General features: G+C 42.2%; 1 protein-coding gene across 5 annotated transcripts in view; it reads left to right on the forward strand.

Annotated features, from left to right (window-relative positions):
• The first annotated feature begins 10685 nt into the window (after positions 1-10685).
• The window catches only part of PDXDC1 (pyridoxal dependent decarboxylase domain containing 1), a 53891-nt gene continuing 46333 nt past the window's right edge, over positions 10686-18243 (forward strand). For 2 of the 5 annotated variants that reach the window (XM_070412940.1, XM_070412937.1), the window contains exon 1: positions 10686-10820. In XM_070412940.1, the coding sequence (XP_070269041.1) occupies positions 10800-10820 (21 nt within the window). In that variant the 5' untranslated portion in view covers positions 10686-10799. Of the gene's footprint in view, positions 10821-11265; positions 11427-11942; positions 12029-18243 lie in introns of those variants that run through there. The other 3 variants (XM_070412936.1, XM_070412938.1, XM_070412939.1) reach the window with 3 other exon arrangements.

An 18243-nucleotide genomic window follows, 5' to 3' on the forward strand; every position in this document is an offset into this window, starting at 1 on the left:
GCAGCTGATCGATGTTTCTCTCTCATTGATGTTTCTGACTCTCTATATCTCTCCCTTCCTCTCTGTAAAAAATCAATAAAATATATTTTTAAAAAAAAAAAAAAAAGGAAGGGGAGAAAACAAGAATGGATACCAAAACGCAGTTACCAAGAGGGCAGTGTATCTTAAATGTTTACATGCAAGGCATTCAGTTTCAACACACACAACACACGATCTAAATTTGGGTACAAATTCAAATTTTAAACTTTGAGGCTTTTCATGAATGTGAGGTAGAGCTCAATGGGCCCACTGCCTTCTCCTCTTCAGAGTTTGGGATGCAGTGAATAGTGCCTCCCAAGGCACTGTCCCAGAAGCAGGGGTCATTGGGGACCCAGGCCGCAGATATAATGATATAATCTCTGATCTCATGGAACTCAGTTTCTCCTTGATTCTTCCCCTGTTATTTCTTCCTTTGCTGTAACTTCCAATCCCATTCTTATTCTCTCTCTCTCTCTCTCTCTCTCTCTCCTCTCTTTGTTAGCCCTATATTACTTACTTTTTAAATTTTTAACTTTTAATTTTGAAATAAGTAATTATAGACAGAAAAAAAGTTGCAAAAATAGTACAGAGTTCCCATAGTACAGAGTTCCATCTTACATAACCATTGTGGGGGCGGGGTACCATTTTCTACTCCGGTCTAATAGTCAAATAGACATGAGACAGATTGGCAAGAGAAAACAACCAAATTTGCTACGTACATATGTGTGGGTACCCCTCCTACATGAGAGAGTCAGAGACCCCACATACAGGAGAAGTGCAGAGGTAGAAAGGGGGATTGAGGTATGTAAGACATCCTGAGCTAGAGATGAGGCAATGCACCTTGGGGCTTTAGAAGGACATTACAGGGAGAACAGATATTCAGTCACGAGTGGTTTGTCCTGCCAAACAGGTAGGTCAAAAAAGGTTAGCTCTGATAATCTCTTATTGTAGGCCAGGCCCTCAATTCAAGTTCTAGATAGTCAAGGGAGAAGCAAAAATTGTCTTTAGCTCAAAACAATCCCCATACCACAGGGGCACATCTTGGGGTAACTCTTTTTGCACCCCCCCCCACAGTACAGAGTTCCCATATACTCTTTTTTTTAAAATATATTTTATTCATTTTTTACAGAGAGGAAGGGAGAGGGATAGAGAGCCAGAAACATCGGTGAGAGAGAAACATCGATCAGCTGCCTCCCGCACACTCCCCACTGGGGATGTGCCCGCAACCAAGGTACATGCCCCCAACCGGAATCGAACCCGGGACCCCTGAGTCCGAAGGCCGACGCTCCATCCACTGAGCCAAACCGGTCAGGGCCCATATACTCTTCACTCAAGCTTTCCCAATACTGATTACATAACCATAGTACAATTATCAAACAAGGAAGTAAACACTGATGTAATACTATTATCTAAACTATGCACCTTATTCAAATTATTGCCAATTGTTCCAGTAACATCCTTTTGCCAATCTGGCATCCAAACTGAATCACTTTTCAGTGCATTGAATATTGCCTTGGTCTCCAATCTGGGCACTTATTGGTTATTTTGTAGACTGTTCCTCCATTTGCCAATCCCATTGTTATGGGCTGAATTGTGTGTGTCATCCCCCCACCACCACCACCACCCCCAAAAAAATCCATATGTTGCCGAAACCGGTTTGGCTCAGTGGATAGAGCGTCGGCCTGCGGACTGAAAGGTCCCAGGTTCGATTCCGGTCAAGGGCATGTACCTGGGTTTCGAGCACATTCCAGTGGGAGATGTGCAGGAGGCAGCTGATCGATGTTTCTCTCTCATTGATGTTTCTAACTCTCTATCTCTCTCCCTTCCACTCTGTAAAAAATCAATAAAAAATATATATATAAAAAAATCCATATGTTGAAGTCTTAGCCCCCAGGTGACTATTTGGGGATGGGGCCTGTAAAGAGGTGATTGAGTTAAAAATGAGACCCTTAGGCTGGGCCCTAATTCACTCTGACTGATCTCCTTATAAAAGGAAATTTGGACACACAGACACACCCGGGCAGAGCACACATAGAGGAAAGATCATGTGAGGACACAGTGAGAAGAAGGAAGTCTGCAAGCCAGGGAGAAAGGCCTCAGAAGAAACCAACCCAGCTGAGACCTGGACATTGGACTTCTAGCCTCCAGAACGGTGAGAAAATAACTTGTGTGTTTTAACCGACCTAGTCTGGGGTGTCTTGCTCTGGCAGCCCAGCTGACTAATACACCCATTCTCTTCAAATCCTGGGAATCTGCCAATGTCTGTGTTCTTTGACCCTTTCTATCTATTTCTATTCCTCCTCTCTCATTGTCCTTGTTACTACTAGCTCCAAGCAAATATATCTGTCAGAGTTTTCCCAGCAAGGCAGGCTCTATCTAGCTCACCAAAGCATCTTTGTTTATAGCTTATATTTTCCCTATTTTATTTTTCTATTGCTGTTATACCACAAATGTAGTGGCATAAAATAACATGAATTTGTTGTCTTAGAGTTTTAGAGGTCATAACTCTAAAATGGGCCTACATGCCTGGTCAGCATGGCTCAGTGGTTGAGTGTCAACCTATGAATCAGGAGGTCATGGTTCAATACCTGGTAAGGGCATATGTATGGGTTGCAGGCTCGAGCCAAAATAAGGGCCTTGTAGGAGGCAGCCTATGGATGATTCTCTCTCAGCATTGATGTTTCTCTCTCCCTCTCCCTTCCTTTCTGAAATCAATAAAAGTATTTTTAAAAAATAAAAATAAAAAGGAATGGGTCCACAGAGGCCCTGGTGGGTATGGCTCAGTTGGTTGGGCATTGTCCCATTCACTGAAAGGTCAAAAGGTCAATGGTTTGGTTCCCAGTCAAGGCACATGCATGGGTTGTGGGTGTGCAGGAGTCAGCCAATCAATGGTATGCTCTCACATCAGTGTTTCTCTCTTCTCCTGTCCTCTCTCTCTCTCTCTCTCTCAAAAACAATTAACTGGTCTTTTAAAATAAAATAAAAATAAATGAAAAGGGTCCACAGGGCTTCACTGCCTCTGGAGGCCCTGGAGGGAAATTCATTCCTTGCCTTTCCAGCTTTTAGAGCAGTGGTTCTCAACCTTCCTAATGCCGCGACCCTTTAATACAGTTCCTCATGTTGTGGTGACCCCCAATTTCATTGTTACAAATTGAACATAATTAAAACATAGTGGTTAATCACAAAAACAATATGTAATTATATATGTGTTTTCCGATGGTCTTAGGCGACCCCTGTGAAAGGGTCGTCCGACCCCCAAAGGGGTCTCGACCCACAGGTTGAGAACCACTGTTTTAGAGGCTCCCTGCATTCCATGAAGGCCCATGTCAGCTGGAAAATAATATTGACTGTTTCTTTGCCAAAAGGATTTATTTGGGGAAGAAAAGGAAAAGGTTGCAGCCCAATGCTTACAGACATGGCAAGCCACAGGCACACACAGCAAGGTGTACCAAGATGGAGAAATATATATAGAAGCAAAAAGGAAGTTAAGAGGAGAGACAGTTACAACCATAGAGCTGTACTGTAAGCAGAGTTCTTCCTGTAGGATGACATAGAGTGTAAGAACTCCTTCCAAAAGCCCCAGCCCCTTGCATAGACCAACGTTAGCTTAAATTCTCAGTCATAATTTTTATTACCCCTTTCTCCGTCTTCAAAATCAGCGACATAGCACCTTCCCAGCTAGGCAGACTCCTAGCCTGCCTAGCATCTTTATTACTTTTATCCCCCCTGTATTGCTTTCCCATTGCTGCTGTAACAAGTTACCACAAACTTAGTGGCTTAAAACTAAATGTAGCCAATGTAAATTCTTTCAAAACAACTTACACCCTTCTTCCCCAAACTTCACATCTAAAAGAACCTGTCAACTCCAAGGACAGCGGACCTGTTTGTCTCTTCCCTCTAGCCCTCTGCTTTGGTGATTCCAATTGCATGTCCTAGGACCTGGTCCTTTACTGGCTAGCATTTGGCTCAATAACCCCTTTCTTTCAGAAAAGCTTCCAGCCACACTGCATACTTGTCTCTTCTTACAAGCAATAAAAAAATAAAAATAAAACAATCTATTACTCGAGCAAACGCTAAAGTACCCACATGGCCTTCAAACAAGAGATGCTCTAAGACAGATTAATTCATTACATTGATGCTTCATTATCTACAAGCTGTGACTCAGAGCCCTCCAGCAATCATGAGGCAACACATGAGTGTGATATTAATATTCCTGAACAGTGGGGGATAAGTGGAGCACAGAGGGCCGTGTTAAAATGTAAAGAGGAGTTTTTTAGGAACTGGTTTAGCAGGGAATAAGTACTGATGTGGGCCCTGAGATTCAATTTACAATGAAGGATCACATTAAAAATACATTAAAATGGTTAGATCAAAGCTTATTGTAACCGTTATTATTTCATTTTATTTAAATGAATCAGAGCTTAAAGAGAACCACTAAGTGGGCCGCAGTGTCTAAATTCTTCTAACTTCTCTTGCTAATGCTGAGCTGCCTACTGACAAATAAATAATAGGCTACTATGCTTAAAACCTCCAAGACCAACAGGTCTGTTTTCCAATGAATGGATGAAGCAATCAGCTAAGGCCACCACCTCCAAAACGGTCATTGAAATTCCTCCAACCTTTGCAGTATCAGCTCTGAGACGTGGGTTGAATCTGTGGGTGTGGGCACAGTGCAGGAATTTGAAGCAACTGTCTTCCTCCTGGTCACATGAAATAAGGCTTTCAGGGAGGCTGGTAAGGGACCCCGATCCTCCCTCTTTCATGATTTTCTTATCCACCCACCCCTTCATTCCAGAGCCCTTCATTCTTAATTTCTCCAGCAGCCATCTGATGGAAGGCAATACTTTGACTTGGAGCTGGGCGCACCCAGTAAGCACGGTGGCTACTATAAAGCAATAAAAATAGCTATGCTTTCGGCAAAATTTCTTTAAAATTATTTTTATTTGGATGGGTGTAGGTGAATGGGCTTGAAATGATGGGAATAGGGGTTGGAGGCACCATCACTGCTTACTCTCTCTGAATGGAGAGAGAAAAGGTGTTTTAACTGGGGGGAGAAGGTCAGAAGGGGAGGTTAGAAGGAAGAGGATGTAAGTCTGCTTCCCACCAGAGCCTTAATTTCTTTTGTTAGCAGAAATGCTATTAAGCAGTTCTGTCATGGAATCATGGCATGTCATTCTGATGTGGAAAAACCATGCCTAAGAAGTCTGTCTTAATGACCTAGGGCCTAGGCAACTCTGAAACCCTTGACAATGACACGGCTTATGTGAAAGGTGCTTGGGTCAATAGGATCCTTTTCGGACCACTTTAATGTTGGCTAGAGCTGAAACAAAGTACTGAGGCTAACGTTTTATCCGTTCTTAGCTCTTGCTTAGAAGTTTGGAAGACTTCCCCATCCTTCCACCTTGCCTCCAACAGATATTAAAACATGGCAACAGATTACTTAACAGGGTGGTAGACATTATAGACCTGCAACAAGGCATTTTGAAATTGTGACAGCAGGAAGAAATATTTGAAATAGAGTGTTTCTCTGGCCCAGGAACTGTTCCCACCAGCTTTAAGTAACTATTGTGCCCACAATTGGTGTGGGATAATAGAGCAGTCAGTCAAATTTATTTCATTGATTTTTCTTTCTTTTTTTTTTTTTCCATTGTTAAGAGTTAGGGGGAAAAATACCTTTGGAAATTCTCCTAAAAAACATAAAGAATAGATAAAATAAAAAATCTGAAATTATGAAAAAAAAAACAACATTAGTGGTAGCTTTAAAGATAGTGCATATTCAAATATGCAAATAAATTAAGAATTTCTACATAAAAAGTGAATTAATCAGAGTTTTCTTCTCCAATTATGCCTTTTTGAACCTCTGAAATTTCACTTACTATAGAAAACGTGTGACTCTACTAATATGTGGAAGAAATAACTAATTAGTGAAATAATGGTTTAATAATGATTTTAGTACTCTATCAGTGACACAATCAGAGGAGAGAGAAACCACATTGTAATTGGAACAGAAAAAGTTTTCACACAGTCAGTTCTTATTACTGTAAGTAGTTATGTTCTATAAACAAGGAATTAACAAATATTGAACCATCATTCTTAGGGGAAATTCAGGATTAGGTTCCTATGAGCCTCTGGTCACAACATTTTATTTTCATCAACTGATCAATACATAAGCTTGCTTTGTGTTTCTGTTGAAGGATAACTTATTTAATATATATTGTTGATTCATTAACATTGCACTCTCAGCCAACATTATGTTTCATGCCTGAACAAAGCTTATCTAACAGGTACTTTCTGCATAAGGCACCTCACTGCCTTCTCTTTTTTAAATTTTTTTTCTTTATTGATTAAGGTATTACATATGTGTCCTTATCGCCCCATTGCCCCCCTCCCCCACTCGTGCCTTCACCCCCCTGGTGTCTGTGTCCATTGGTTAGACCTATATGCATGCATACAAGTCCTTTGGTTGATCTCTCACCCTTACCCCCACCCTACCCTACCTTCCCTCTGAGGTTTGATGGTCTGATTGATACTTCTCTGTCTCTGGATCTGTTTTTGTTCATCAGTTTATGTTGTTCATTATATTCCATAGATGAGTGAGATCATGTGATATTTATCTTTCTCTGACTGGCTTATTTCGCTTAGCATAATGCTCTCCAGGTCCATCCATACTGTTGCAAATGGTAAGAATTCCTTCTTTTTTACCACAGCATAGTATTCCATTGTGTAGATGTACCACTGTTTTTTAATCCACTCATCTGCTGATGGGCACTTAGGCTGTTTCCAAATCTTAGCTCTGGTGAATTGTGCTGCTATGAACATAGGGGTGCATATATCCTTTCTGATTGGTGTTTCTAGTTCCTTGGGATATATTCCTAGAAGTGGGATCATGGGGTCAAATGGGAGTTCCATTTTTAGTTTTTTGAGGAAACTCATACTGTTCTCTACAGTGGCTGCACCAGTCTGCATTCCCACCAGCAGTGCACGAGGGTTCCTTTTTCTCCACATCCTCGCCAGCGCTTGTCATTTGTTGATTTGTTGATGATAGCCATTTTGACAGGTGTGAGATGATACCTTACTGCCTTTTTACACCTAGGAACACTAGCCAGCACTTCAGAACGATGTTTAAGGGCTATTTTAAGCAGTGAAATCACTAATAAAAAGCACAAAAATGGGAAATGGGGTGCTAAGTAGATTGTGAAAAGAACACTTGTTTACAGGATAAGAGGTGCAACAAGAAGGCAGAGTGTTGCCTTGTCCCCATGCAAGTTAGGAGTGTTAAAAAAAAAACACAAAATTCAACCAAGTAAATTTGAAGAACTAATTAGCTTTGTTAAGTGATTCTCAAATCAGGCAGCATCCCATCTCGAACAAGTTGTACCAAATGAAAGGTTTTTATAGGAAGAAGGGTGGGAGCAAAGAAGCTACTTACCAAAAAATATATATATATATTTTAGACCAGGACATCTTGTTTGGGAGGGGGTTAGGAGGGAGGGGATGGCAAGAGGTTTTAGCTTGTAAACTGCCCATCTTGGGAGTGGGGAGGAGAAGTATGGAGAGGGCCCAGGTGACCGATTACTTTACTGATATTTGATCAGAAAATTCCAGACTGATTAAGATTATGTTTCTGGGAGCGGTTGAAAGAACAATTCAGTCGGGTATTAAATCTAGGTGTTGGTATCATGCTATCCAAGTGACACAGAATTTCTTGATGAGTGGAAATCCCACACATCTGGTATCAGATGTGAAGTATGTTGTAGTAAAGTATTGAGTGTAGAGGAGACACACAGGAGAGAGTTTCCTTGGATTCAGGGGCAGCTACAGGAGCTGAGCACTGGAAAACCCCAGCAAGCAAAACCCTTTCCTCCTCCAATGTCTCTCCAGCGTCCTCTAGTGACAAAACATTGTGTCTGCTGGCAAAGGAAAAGTATTTAAAGGGCTCAGATCCATTTTTACAGAGCAGGCAAAAATAATGGTTTTGAAACCAGGAGAGGACAAATTAAATAACTAGTACAAGTACTATACTTAGGGGCAAAAATAGAATATTGGGGACTAGCTCATAGTTATAAAAAATATTGCCCTGCCGGTGTGACTCAGGTGTATTGAGCATTTTTTTAAATGTTTTTCTTGATTTCAGAGAGAGGAAGGGAGAGAGAGAGAGAGAGTTAGAAACATCAATGATGAGAGACAATCATGGATTGGCTGCCTCTTGCCCATCCCCTACTGTGGGATCAAGCCCACAAGTCAGGCTGTGCCCTGACCAGCAATCAAACCGGTGAATTCTTTTCTTTTTCTTTTTTTTTAAATATATTTTTATTGATTTCAGAGAGGAAGGGAGAGGGAGAGAGAGATAGAAACATCAATGATGAGAGAGAATCATTGATTGGCTGCCTCCTGCACATCCCCAACTGGGGATCGAGCCCACAACCTGGGCATATGCCCTTGACCGGAATCGAACCTGCGACCCTTCGGTCCGCAGTCCGATGCTCTATCCGCTGAGCCAAAGCAGCTAGGAAAAACCGGTGAATTCTTGGTGCATGTGTAGATGCTCAACCGCTGAGCCACACGGGCTGGGCTCAAGTACATTTTACATTTAATATTATTTTGTATTAGTTTCAGGTGCACAACATAGGGGTTAGATAATAATATACTTTACAAAGTGTCCCCCCACCCCTAATATTTCCAGAACCCAACTGGCATCATACATAGTTATTACCATATTATTGTATATTCCCTACGCTATACTTTATATCCCCACCTTATTTTGTAACTACCAATTTGTACTTCCTAAACCCTTGACCTTTTTCACCCAGTCCTCTGACGCCCTAGCACGCATCTAGCAACATCAGTCTGTTCTCTGTATCTATATCGTTTGTTCAGTTTTTTGTTCTTTAGCCTTCACATGTAAGTGAAATCATATGGTAGTTGTCTTTCTCTGACTGATTTATTTCACTTAGCATAATAGCCTGTAGGCCCACCCATGCTGTCACAAATGTTCAGATTTCATTCTTTTTTATGTCTGAATAGTATTCCACTGCATATATGTACCACCACTTTTTTTACCTACTCGTCTATTGGTGGGCACTTGGGTTGCTTCCCTACTGTAAACAATGCTGCATTGAACATTGGGGTGCATATGTCCTTCTGAATTAGTGGTTTGGGTTTCCTTGTATATATACAAGGAAATCCCTGGGTCATAAGGCAGTTCCATTTTTTATTTTTTTAGGAACCTCCCTACTGTTTGCCAGAGTGGCTGTACCACTCTGCATTTCCATCAACAGTGCATGAAGGGTTCCTGTTTCTCCCATCCTCACCAACACTTGTTATTTGTTGATGATAGCCATTCTGACAGGTGTGAAGTGTATCTTATTGTGGTTTTAATTTGCACTTCTCTGGTGATTAGTGATGTTGAGCATATTTTTCACAAGTATATTGGTCATCTTTATATCCTCTTTGGAGAAGTGTCTACCCTGAAAATGTGACCCAATCCTTTACACAAATTTCGGAAGAGATGCGCACAAAACAGGAGACGAAAGAAATGGTTTTAACATCATCGGTCTTCTGCCTTTACTGACTGCAACTGTGGGAGACTGGTCTATGTCAGTTTCCCTCTTTTAAAGAAATAAAATTTATGGCCTCTCTTCCATTCCTTAAAACCACATTATAATTGTATATCAGGTGTGGAGCAGTTATGGGGGCGGTGTGTGTAGTGCAGGGATGCTGCAGCCAGGGTGTTGGTTCTGGGTCCTATCGAGATTGGCACTGAGGAATGGAGATCATCTCTACCACGTGCAGTGGTTCTCAACCTTCTGGCCCTTTAAATACAGTTCCTCATGTTGTGACCCAACCATAAAATTATTTTCGTTGCTACTTCACAACTGTAATGTTGCTACTGTTATGAATCATAATGTAGATAGCTGATATGCAGGATGGTCTTAGGCAACCACTGTGAAAGGGTCGTTCGACCGCCAAAGGGGTCGCGACCCACAGGTTGAGAACCGCTGAGTCGTAGGGCTCTTGTACTATGAAACGGGGAAGCAGCAGGTGATCTGTTATCATTATTATCACCTAACAAGTCATAATTGGGGCTTGACATGAAGGAGGAGGCTGGACCAGTTGTCTCAAAGTCTTTTCCGTCTAGAATTCTACAGTAAGGTCTGAGACAAATACCTCGGCTCTGACCGGTGCCCTTCCGGAGCAGCAGTCATTTGGGAATCCAGACCTGAAACCCGCAAATCACGGAGCACCTAGGACACTGCGGATCCTGCGCGTGCGCAGAGGTGCGGTCTCGCCCCTTCTTTCATTGGTGAATGGACTGTTCCATTCCTGACAAGTGTTGAGTGGAGAGAATTTGGAAGCCTGGGCTTGGAGGTACAAGCGCGTGGATAGTAGTTCCTGCATGTTTCTGAATTATCTATCGCTTATTATTATCTATTTCTACCCTAACCCCTGCAACAGGCTTCTGAAAAGAGTTTGGAACGGTTCCACCGTCCATCCTCCCCCTCTCAACTGGGAGCGTTAGGGCTGCCCGACGTGACGGCCAGGTACGGAAGCCCAGAGGGCCACGCCCACTTCCAGGGCCCCGCCCCGCCGCGCCCCGCCCCCTGCCTCTCGCGGATCCTCCAGCCCGCGGAGCCTGGGGCCGCTCCTCCTCCTCTCCGCCCCGCCGGCCGCAGGCGCGGGGACGTCAGCGCTGCCAGCGTGGAAACGGCGGCGGGGCACGGGAGGCGGAAGTGGCGCCTGGAACTGCGTGCCTCCCTCGGGCTCCGCCGGCCGCCTTGACCATGGACGTGTCCCTGGACAAGGTTCGTACCGGAGGCGGGAGGCGGCGCTGCGGCCCGGGTTCTCCACCTCCGGGGCGACTGTTTCCCGGTCGCGAGCTGCCATTGTGACTGGAGAGGGGCCGGGGGTTAACCGGCCGGTCCTGAGGAGGCCTGGCCGCGAGGGGTCTGGTTACGTCAGGGGGGCCGGGAGCCTCTCGGGTCCCGGTGGACCGAGGGAGGCTGGGCCGGGTTCTGCCCGGGCCACGAGCGCCCTGGAGCCCTGCGCGGGGCCGACCTTGCGGCCTTCTTCGCGCGGCTGGTCCATTGGGATGACAGAGCTCGCAACTTGCGGCCCCAGAAGCGCCCGGAGAGCAGCCCCAGGTGTTTGGGAGCCAGCTGCAAACCTGTAGATTTTCTGTGGCTTCCAAGTTAGGAAGGAAAAGCACGAAAGCAGTGGTGCTCCGGTGTCCGCGTGCCTAGGAAGCCCCTGAAGTCCGTGCTAAAAATCCAGCTTTGCATCCTGGAGTCCGAACCTTTGGGGGGCGGGGCCGGGAGCTGCGTGTTGAACAAGTTCCCCACGTGATTCTGATGCTGTAGTTTGTGAACGCAGATGGAGACCGCGGAGGTCAAGGACGGGGTGAGCCTTGGGTAGGTGGTGAGTTTCTTTTTGAGGATTGCTGCTGCTCCGCACGTGTCTAGCTCCCCTGGCGGGGGCGGGGGCCGGGAGCCCCTCGGGTCCATCCGAAATCTCCTGGAGCAGCGCTCCCCTCCGGTTTCCCCGGCGGAGGGGCACGGGAGCGTGATGTTCCTGGCTGACCGCACTGGCGTGTGAAATGGATTCTCATCGTCCCGGGTTTAGGGCTTGTAAGTGACCGCCGGTGCTCGCATCTCTTCCTGGAGACCTACCTCCAGGACCTGACAGACGCTCTGCCCTCCCTTCACGTCTTTCTTCCTGTTCACGCCGGGGGGGACTGCTCGTCCAGACCCAGTTTTTTCACACATGCAGAATTCGGGAGCAAGTCTAGTGCTTTAGAACGGCGTTCTTTTAATTTTGAACTGGCAGGAGTAACAGATGTTGTCGTTTGTCAATGCCTACAGCTGCTGTAGATTTGTTACCCTGCCTCTTGGACGGATGAAGGAAGTATTGTTGTACAAGTTCAGCCTGATGTCTTCCATGTGCCCACAGTGGTGTAACCCACACCTAGGCTGCGTCTCATACATTTTGGAGTATGCAATCAAGAAAATGAAAAGTAATGTTTTTCTTTCACTGCCTTTCTGGCGAATGTTACATGTTTTTCTGGCTAGGAATAAAGTCTTTCCAGGCTTTTGATTAGCACAGTTCTCACCTTTGGGTAATTTGAGTTGTAGTCTAGATCAGCCGGGGCAGTTTTGTTTCCCAGGGAACTCTCTGGGACATTTTGTCTGGAGACATTTTTTTATTATGGTAAGGAGTGGGTAGAGAGGAGCTGCTAGCACTGTGTGGGTGGTGGCCAGGGCTGTTGCTAAACATCCTACATTGCACAGGACAACCCCTAGACCAGAGAATTATATGCTCAAAATGTCAGTGGTGCTGAGGTTGAGGGCACCCTGGTCTAGATCATGTGTGTAACACCAATAGTTGAATACAGAAATAATGCTCAAAATGTCCCTCTAGTGTCGTCTTTCCAATTTCATGAGAAGATGGGGTGGGCTTTTGTCATATCAATTAAAAACCTAAAGAACTGGGGTGATCTTTCCTCCCAGAAAAGTTCTTCGTAGGCAAATCTGCAAACCAGAGTGGGTTGGCATCCTACTTTAATTATTACTTTTCTGACATTTGATTGGTAGATTAGAGTGGTTGCTCTCTAAATGTTAATTGATGATAAAAGATCTTCAATTCTCCAAATGAAGAGCTGAAGAGGTACTGAAACTCCAAAGCTCTTAAGGCTGGAGCATTCGCACAAATTGCAGTGATCTTTCAGGAATGCAGAATGTGTGGGTTGGAAGTTTCTGCCTTAGGCCAGTGTGGAAAAATTCTGAATGTAAGTTTTTCAGAACTAAGATTGTGTCTTATTTTTACATTTCATGAAGCAGTAGAGGGCCTTACATGTAATGAACAATTGCTCTTAGTGCTGAGTGGGCAGAAAAGAAAAAGCATTGATATAATATTAATAGCAGGATTTTGTGTTCTGAAAAATAGTTTAAATTTAAAGCATTGAATTGTCCCCATTCCTGTTTCTTTGAGGAATAGGCTTTTCCGAGCTAAATTCTACTTAAATTTGCGAACTATTTGAGAAGTTCTGAATGATCTCATTTAAACGGATCCTTGCATAATTTATACTGCCTACAGACACCACTATGTTATTTGATACCCATCCTCTAAAATATCGAGTAATCTCTCTCACTTTAAAATGTAGTATGCGATCATTTAGTGGAATCACTCAGTGCATTTCCTTGGTCCAAATATAATTGTGTTCTTGCTTTTTCTTTTTTTTCTTTTTTAGGTGATATGTAGATGTGCAGACCTGCGATTACATATTCTTGTCGTTTTTTCACAATAGTATCAGTTTTCTTCTTGTATCTGAAATTAATGATGTCTCAAGAAACCAGATAGGTTAATTGAAGGGGCCAGGTATTCAAACTAGAAGAGTAGGAGTGGGAGCCTCAGCCCTCCAATACTGTATGTCTTAATGGATAAGAAAGAGGCCCTACAGCATAATCTCACAGTGCTTACTTATGTTAATATTCAAGTTTTAAAATGCCACAGGAAGTAATTATTCTGATGCTGAAATTCTTAATAAGTTATTCAGCACACCAACATATACTTTTTAGTAAAAACCTGCTGCTTTAAATTAGTAGAACCACCCAGACCTTTTTCTTTTGTTTGGAAAATCTCATTCTTCCTGGGTATTATGTTTAGACAAGGTATATTGCAGTTTGTTTTGCATTTACTTTAATTCCAACCTTGAGTAAACTTAGAACAGGGTTTTCCAAACTAGCACTGCTGACATTTTGGGCTGGATCATTCTCTGTTGTGGGAGGCTGTTGTGTGCATTGTAGAATGTTTATAGCTGCATGCCTGGCCTCTGCCCACTAGTAGCAAACCTCCCCCTCCCCGCGTGTGACCACCAAAAGCCTGTCCAGATGAAGCAGTTGTTTTCCCGGGGTGGGAAGAATTGCCTCAGGTTGAGAAACACTAACTTAGAGAACCTAGACTTGCACTGTCCAGTATGGTAGCCACCGGTCACACATTTGGCTTTAAATATTTAAATTTAGGTTAATTAAAATTAAATAAAATTAATTCTGTTCTCAGTCACACAAGCCACATTTCAAGTGCTCAACAGTCACAATGTGGGGTTTTTTTGTTTTGTTTTGTTTTGTTTTGTTTTTGGCTACAATGTGGCTACTGAACAGTGCAGATATAGAACTTTTCATCCCCATAGAAAGTTTTGTTGGACAGTGTTGCAAAGTGAGGCCAATTTATCTGTTGTATGTCTAATTCTTTTCTCTAAAAGAGGGGACTTGGACCCCATTTCTGACCTAACTAATTACAATCCAACCCATTTTTATTTCTTGTACTCATCCTGAACTAAATGCTTTCCCCCCTTTAGATCTGATTTTGGAAAATTATTTATCACCTTACTGTCTAGAAGTTTATAAGTAGTAGGAGCATGAGTGGAACATTCCTGATCATTACTGAAAAGGACTACCAGAATTTGTTCCTGCTTTTTACTTTAAAGCTCACAAAAAGAACCCCTAATAGCCAAACTTGAAATGACCAGTTTCTGTGGTATGCCTTTCTAGATTCCACGCTTACTTAGAATGGAGGCTTCTGAGAGGAGGTGATAGCCTGTAATTTTAGTGTTTGTTTAAAGCCGATTCCTGTATCATCATAACATGAGGATTTTGCATACAGGTGCATAGTGGTTAAGATGGTAAATGATTACCAAATGCTGGGTATCAGATAAAACTTGGTAGGTACAAAGTTCTGATCCTAAAAATTTATGGCCTTAGGGATTCTTTTTTTTTAAAGCATCTTTTTTTAAAGAATAATTCTTTATCTTTATTGTTGAAAGTATTATACATGTCTCCTTTTCCCCCCCATCAACCCCCTCCAGCCACCCCCAACCCCAAGACTTCACCACCCCATTGTCTGCGTCCATGGGCCATGCATATATGCATACAGGGTCCTTAGTTGATTACCTCCCACGCACCCACCCTCCCACTGCCTTCTCTCCGAGATTCCACACACTTTTCCATGCTTCCATTTCAATATATTTTTATTGATTTCAGAGAGGAAGGGAGAGGAGAGAGAGATAGAAGCATCAATGATGAGAATCATTTATCATCTGTCTTCTGCACACCCCTACTGGGGTTTTATGCCCTCGACCGGAATCGAACCTGGGACCCTTCAGTCTGCAGGTTGATGCTGTATACACTGAGCCAAACTGGTTAGGGTTCGGTGATTCTTGATTTATTTAAAATAGCAGAGATAGTCAATAGCAGAACTATTAATGGTCCCCAGTCTCATGTGTATTCCCCCATATCTAGGCTTATGAATTGTAATTATAGATCAGAGTTAGTTGAGCTCAGTGTCATCTGTTTTCACCTAAAGCAGAAGGCTGGTTTGACTTATAATTTTATTTTACTTTTTTAAAAGTATGTTTTTATTGCCCTGGTCAGTGTGCTTAGTGGTTAGAGCATCGATTCACAGACAGAAGGGTCAGGGTTTGATTCCCAGTTAAGGGCATGTACCTGGGTTGCAGGTTCATTCCCCTGGAGCTGTGTATAGAAAAATCAATGGAGGGAAAAATTGTCCTCAGGTGAGGATTAACAAAAAACACACAATAAAATATCTTTTTATTGATCTTCAGAGAGAGGGGAAAGGATGGGCATGTGCCTTTACTGGGAGCCAAACCAGCGACTTCTTGGTGCATGAGTCAACACTCAACCACTGAGCCACACTGGCCGGGCTGACTGACTTTTATTGAAAGCCAACTATGGTCAAAGCCCAGTGCTGAGAAAGACACAGGGTAAAGGAGACATGATCTCTGCAGGAGGTTATGTTCTGATAAGGGGTATATGTATGTATAAATGTTTAGACAAATCCTTAGACAGCAAGGAGGGGTAAAAGAAATACCACAGAAAATAAGCAACAAATTGTGTATATGTGGGGGATGCAGAACATTGAGTAAGTGACCAGGGAAAATTTTGTAGAAGAGACTTTTTAGGTAGAATATTTCATTCAGAATCATGACTTTTCTAGAGTTTTTTAAAAATGTAAGTATATCCCTGGCCAGTGTGACTCCGTAAGTTGAGCATTGTCCCATGCACTGAAGGGTTGCAGATTCCATTTGCGGTCAGGGCACATGCCCGCGTTGCCAGCTTGATCCCAGGTGGGGAGCATGCAGGAGATGCTGATCAATGTTCTGCCCTCACATTGATGTTTCTCTCTCTCTCAAAATCAATCCAAATTTTAAAAAATGTAAGTGTAATGCAGATTTTTACTTTATAACATGATTGTGTCTCATTATTGCTAGTAGAATGTAAATTAAGGACAAGAAAGCCATTTCATCTTCTGAAGTTAAATCAGGTATAGAAAAGATACCACCAGTCACTTTGAAAATGTCCAAAAATTCCTTTGAGAAATATAATTTATCCCAAAAAAATCTCTTGGTGAGTGGAGAAATTTATCTTGCTTAAATAAGTCCATTCTTTTCAAGCAATATTCAAGGGCCATGCAGTTATTTCTAATCTAATCTATTTATTTATTGTCTGTATTATTGCAATAGTTTTTTGCTTGGTGGCAAATATTAAGTATTTAACAGCAGCAAGGTAGATAGTTCTTGTGGTCTAGCCTGGAGCTCTATCCACATTTTATTTTAGTAGAAAATGCATTTTGAGTTTAAAATGACCAAGGGAAGATCAAACTTTTCTAATGTAATTTTTCCCCTATATCAGTGATGGCGAACCTATGACACGCGTGTTAGAGGTGACAAGCGAACTCATTTTTTTGGTTGATTTTTCTTTGTTAAATGGCATTTAAATATATAAAATAAATATCAAAAATATAAGTCTTTGTTTTACTATGGTTGCAAATATCAAAAAATTTCTATATGTGACACGGCACCCTTAAGTTAGGGTTTTTCAAAATGCTGACACGCCGAGCTCAAAAGGTTCGCCATCACTGCCCTATATGCAGAAAAGCAGAAACAGCATAATAAAGCCTTCACTTTGAAAGTGAACCTCAGTGACATTAAATATTTAGCTACAGCCCTGGCAGGTTGGTTGGAGTGTTGTCCTGTGCACCACAAGGTTGCTGGTTCAATTCCTGGTCAGTGCACATACCTAGGTTTTGGTGGGGGCACGTACAGAAAGCAACCAATCTATACTTTTCTGTCTCTAAAATCAATAAAACATATCCTCAGGTGAGGATTTAAAAAAATAATTTTAGCTACAGTGAGCCTTTCAGGATCCTACTGACCATGAATTACTTTCTGGACTGGACATTATATTAGGTGGAATCATATGAAATTGCTCTTTTTGTGCATTAAAAACAGTTGAATATTGGCAGTTTTACACAGTTCAACCTTAAAGTCTGAAGTTTTATAGATACACAGAGGCTTCAAGAATTGATGGATTCCTTTCCTCAGAATTCTTCTTACTATATTTAAGATAAAGCTAGCAACATTAATCTTACATAATTCTAATTCAATTTTGGAAATAATGATATTGGTAAGGACAATAGATAGCTTTATCTTTGTGGTTGGATCCCCCAACAAGTCCTAGGAAAAACTCCCTTATAAGAGGCATATCTCAGTGAAAGACTTATTTTTTCCAGTGACTAGAGCATGCTTCTTTTTAAGCAGTTTTGTTTTTATTCCAGAATAAGTGTGTGATTCCAGATAAGCTCATAAATGTTTTAAAATAGAGCTTGCCTGATGTGTGGTATTTTTCCATCTGTGTAGTTACTGGGAAGCATTTACTCATGATATGTCTAAGCGGATTGATTCTCCAGAAATAGAGGTCTCTAGGAATACATTTTTTTGAAATGTATTCCTGGCATTCCCAGCACGTATTTTAAGGCGAGTGATTTGAATGCCTTTTTTTTCCCTTCCACATACTTCTATGACAGGTTTGAGCAATGTTACTAACTTTGCTGCCTCCTTACCTCTACTAGATTTTTACTTCTGTTGTATATTTTTCCCCATATTCTTTTCTGCCTCTCTTTTTGAGGAATTTGTAAGGTTAGATACTAGCACCTTATGCAATAGTTGCATATCTTTTTCAACTAAGAATATTATGATGCTCAATGAGCCAGTAATTACAGTGTCTTCACGTTCTTACAAACACACTTAAGCATAGAGTCCATGATAATTAAAAATAAGATTTTTAAAGAGTATCCAGTTCTTAAATGATAGGGACAAAAGTGCCCAGTTCTTAAGTAAATACTTTTCTGTTGAATCAGGCAAAAGTATGTTTAAAT

Source organism: Myotis yumanensis, unplaced genomic scaffold (genome assembly GCF_028538775.1).
Source record: "Myotis yumanensis isolate MYYU_CA2020_CCGP unplaced genomic scaffold, mMyoYum1.0.hap1 SCAF_4, whole genome shotgun sequence".
Lineage (NCBI taxonomy): Eukaryota > Metazoa > Chordata > Mammalia > Chiroptera > Vespertilionidae > Myotis > Myotis yumanensis.